The sequence below is a fragment of the Priapulus caudatus genome, unplaced genomic scaffold, assembly GCF_000485595.1.
Source record: "Priapulus caudatus unplaced genomic scaffold, Priapulus_caudatus-5.0.1 Scaffold98, whole genome shotgun sequence".
Lineage (NCBI taxonomy): Eukaryota > Metazoa > Priapulida > Priapulimorpha > Priapulimorphida > Priapulidae > Priapulus > Priapulus caudatus.
The window spans coordinates 435,644-438,366 of NW_014577159.1; the positions used below are offsets into that span (position 1 = coordinate 435,644).

The 2,723-nt window shown below is 64.0% G+C and overlaps 1 protein-coding gene across 2 annotated transcripts in view; it reads right to left on the reverse strand.

Moving 5' to 3' along the window:
- Nucleotides 1–161: 161 nt before the first annotated feature.
- LOC106805059 (mitogen-activated protein kinase kinase kinase kinase 3-like) overlaps nucleotides 162–2,723 on the reverse strand; it is a 10,691-nt gene continuing 8,129 nt past the window's right edge. For both annotated transcript variants that reach the window (XM_014806533.1, XM_014806532.1), the window contains exon 5: nucleotides 162–2,586. In XM_014806533.1, the coding sequence (XP_014662019.1) occupies nucleotides 310–2,586 (2,277 nt within the window). In that variant the 3' untranslated portion in view covers nucleotides 162–309. The remainder of the gene's footprint in view (nucleotides 2,587–2,723) is intronic.

Below are 2,723 nucleotides of genomic sequence, written 5' to 3' on the forward strand. Positions count from 1 at the left end.
TCAATGTCTATTCAAGACATTTCTTAGTAACCAGCAGTGATATTGGACAAACTAATACGTGTTTGGCTATAAGGTCATGTACTTATTAACTGCACAAGGTGCCAGTTACTCTAGCATTTGTCAACATTGCATAATCAATGGACCTATTATTCCTTTAAAAAAAATTTTTTTGCATACAATGGGGTTCACGGACCCACTGAAACCCATCCACGGACCCCAAAGGGGTCCCCAAGGGGTCCGTGGATCACAGGTTAAGATCCCCTGCTGTTCTCGCCCGACGAGGGGAAACGACCCTAGTAGGAGCGCTCTCTAGTAGCTGTTCTCGTGTCCGGCAAGGATGTATAGGTCGGAGGGCGCCGCTGGGTCGTCGGTCGGCCGACTCTCCAGTACGATGGCGCCGTCGCTGCCGAGCAGGCGGAAGATGCGCGACTTGTCGTAGATCTCCTGCGTGACCTCGTTCTCACGCAGCGAGCGGCCCTGCATGCCGTGCGGGTTGAACGCGAGCACGCTGTCCGCGAGGCAGACGAGCGACTGCACCTGGAAGTCAAAGTGCAGCTCGCTCGCGCGCCGGTGCCCCGACTTCAGCCGGCCGAGCATGCTGACGATCTTCACCATGTTGTCAAAGCAGACGAGCACCGTGTCCTTCTCCAGCTGGGCGACGCTGATCACATCCAGCTGTTCCCCGCCGCCGCCCGCGTCCTCGCGCGTCTCCCCGAACCAGTGCGAGCCCGAGTTCAGGTTGACCATGTCCATCTTGAGGTGGTTGCGGTCGGCGCCCTTGTGCACGCTGTAACAGACGACCGGGTACTCCTGGTCGGGCGTGATGATCATCTCGAAGACGCGCAGCGTGTACGGCACGGGGAAGTCGAACTGCTTGAGCAACATGAACTTGCTCAGCGGCTCGTACCACTGCAGCAGCACGATGCCCGTCGGTGTCGCTCCACACAGGTATCGGTATCCGTTGTACGGGTTGCGGCCGACGCAGCAACGCACGCAGCCCTTCGTGTCGGGCACCTTCGCCGTCGTGATGTACTTGCGCGGCACGAGTTTCCCCGGGATGCGGTTCATCGGCAGCGAGAAGCGGTTCTGCTGCCGCGTGTGCATCATCGTCAGGTCGTGCCGGTACAGCTGCGGGCTCTTCCCCGACAGCGTCATCATCACGTTGTTGATGACGTACACCCAGAGGCAGCGGCGCGCATGCAGCTGGTCCATCGTCGTCTCGTGCAGCTGGTTCAGGTTGAGCGTGTACAGGCCCTCCTCGGCGCCGATCAGGATGTGCTGGTCTCGCGTCTCCGGATTCGTCCAACTCGACGTGCAGCTGATGCGCAGCGGACAGCCGTTGAATACCTTCAGGAAGCACGCGCCCATGTGCACCTGCGGCGTCGGCGGCAGCCCGTTGTAGATGTCCGACTGCGGGTCCGCGGCCGTGCTGATTGGCGCGGGACGTCGCCCCGCGCCCGGCGCGAGCGTCTCGCTGCCGTGGATGTTCACGTCGGCGTCGTCGTCGTCGTCCGTGTCATCGGGGTCGCGCGGCGGCGGCGGCGTGTCAAAGGTCAGCGTCGCCATCTCGTCGACGACGCCCCCGCCGCCGTTTTCGAGTCCCGTGGCGGCGGCCGACGTCGGCGACCCCGCGTCCGCCGCCCCAGCGTCCATCGGCAGTGTCGACTGCTGCGAGACGACAAAGTCCCGCTCGCCATACGCGGGGCTGCCCGCCGCCGCCGGCTGCTGCTGCGGCGACGCCAGCGCCCCCTCGTGAGCGGCCGGGTCGCTGCGCCGCCGCTGCCACTGCAGGTTGTCGTAGATTCCGGCGAGCGCGGCGGGCGGCGGCGGCTCCCGCGTCAGCGTCACCGGGTCGACGCCGAAACCGCCCGCGTCCGGGCTCCGCGCCGCGCCGCCGCCGCCGCCGCCGATGCCGCGTGGCTCGCGCGACGGGATGCGGCGCGGCACGTTGGCGACCGTGCCCTCGTCGTCCGTCTCGGCGTCGGCGGCCGTGAACGCGAGCTGCGTCGGGTTGTTGACGCGGTCGAGCAGCTCCTTCGCGAGTCGCTTCAGCAGTGCCCCCTGCAGGAACGGATGCTGCAGAAGCTTGTCGGCCGTCGGCCGCTTCTTCGGATTCTTCGTCAGCGCCACCTTGACGAACGCGTGGAACCCCGCCGACCACTTCACGCGGTCTTTCAGCTCGGGCGGCTTAAACCCGCTCTTCGACATCAGGAAGAGCGCACGCATCGGATGCAGATCAAACATCGGCGGCTGCAGCTCGGCGAGTTCGATCGCCGTGATGCCCACCGCCCAGATGTCACACTGCTGGTTGTAGCCTCCCTTGCGCTCGACGGCGGCGACCTCCGGCGCCATCCAGTACGGCGTGCCGATGAACGACCGCCGCTTGCAGAGCGTCTGCGTGATCTGCGCGGACACGCCGAAGTCGGCGAGCTTGACGTCGCCGTCGTCGGTGAGTAGCACGTTGGCGCCCTTAACGTCGCGGTGCATGATGCCCTTGCTGTGCAGGTAGGCGAGGCCGTGAAGCGTCTCCTTGCTGACGAACGCGATCTGCGCCTCGGAGAGCGGGCCCGTCAGGTGGTAGATGTCCTGCGAGAGAGCGAGAGAGAGAGTGTGTGTGAGAGAAGGAGAGAGAGAGAGAGAGAGAGAGAGAGAGAGAGAGAGAGAGAGAGAGAGAGAGAGCGAGAGAGAGAGAGACATATATAACAATATGTGTAGCCGCATGT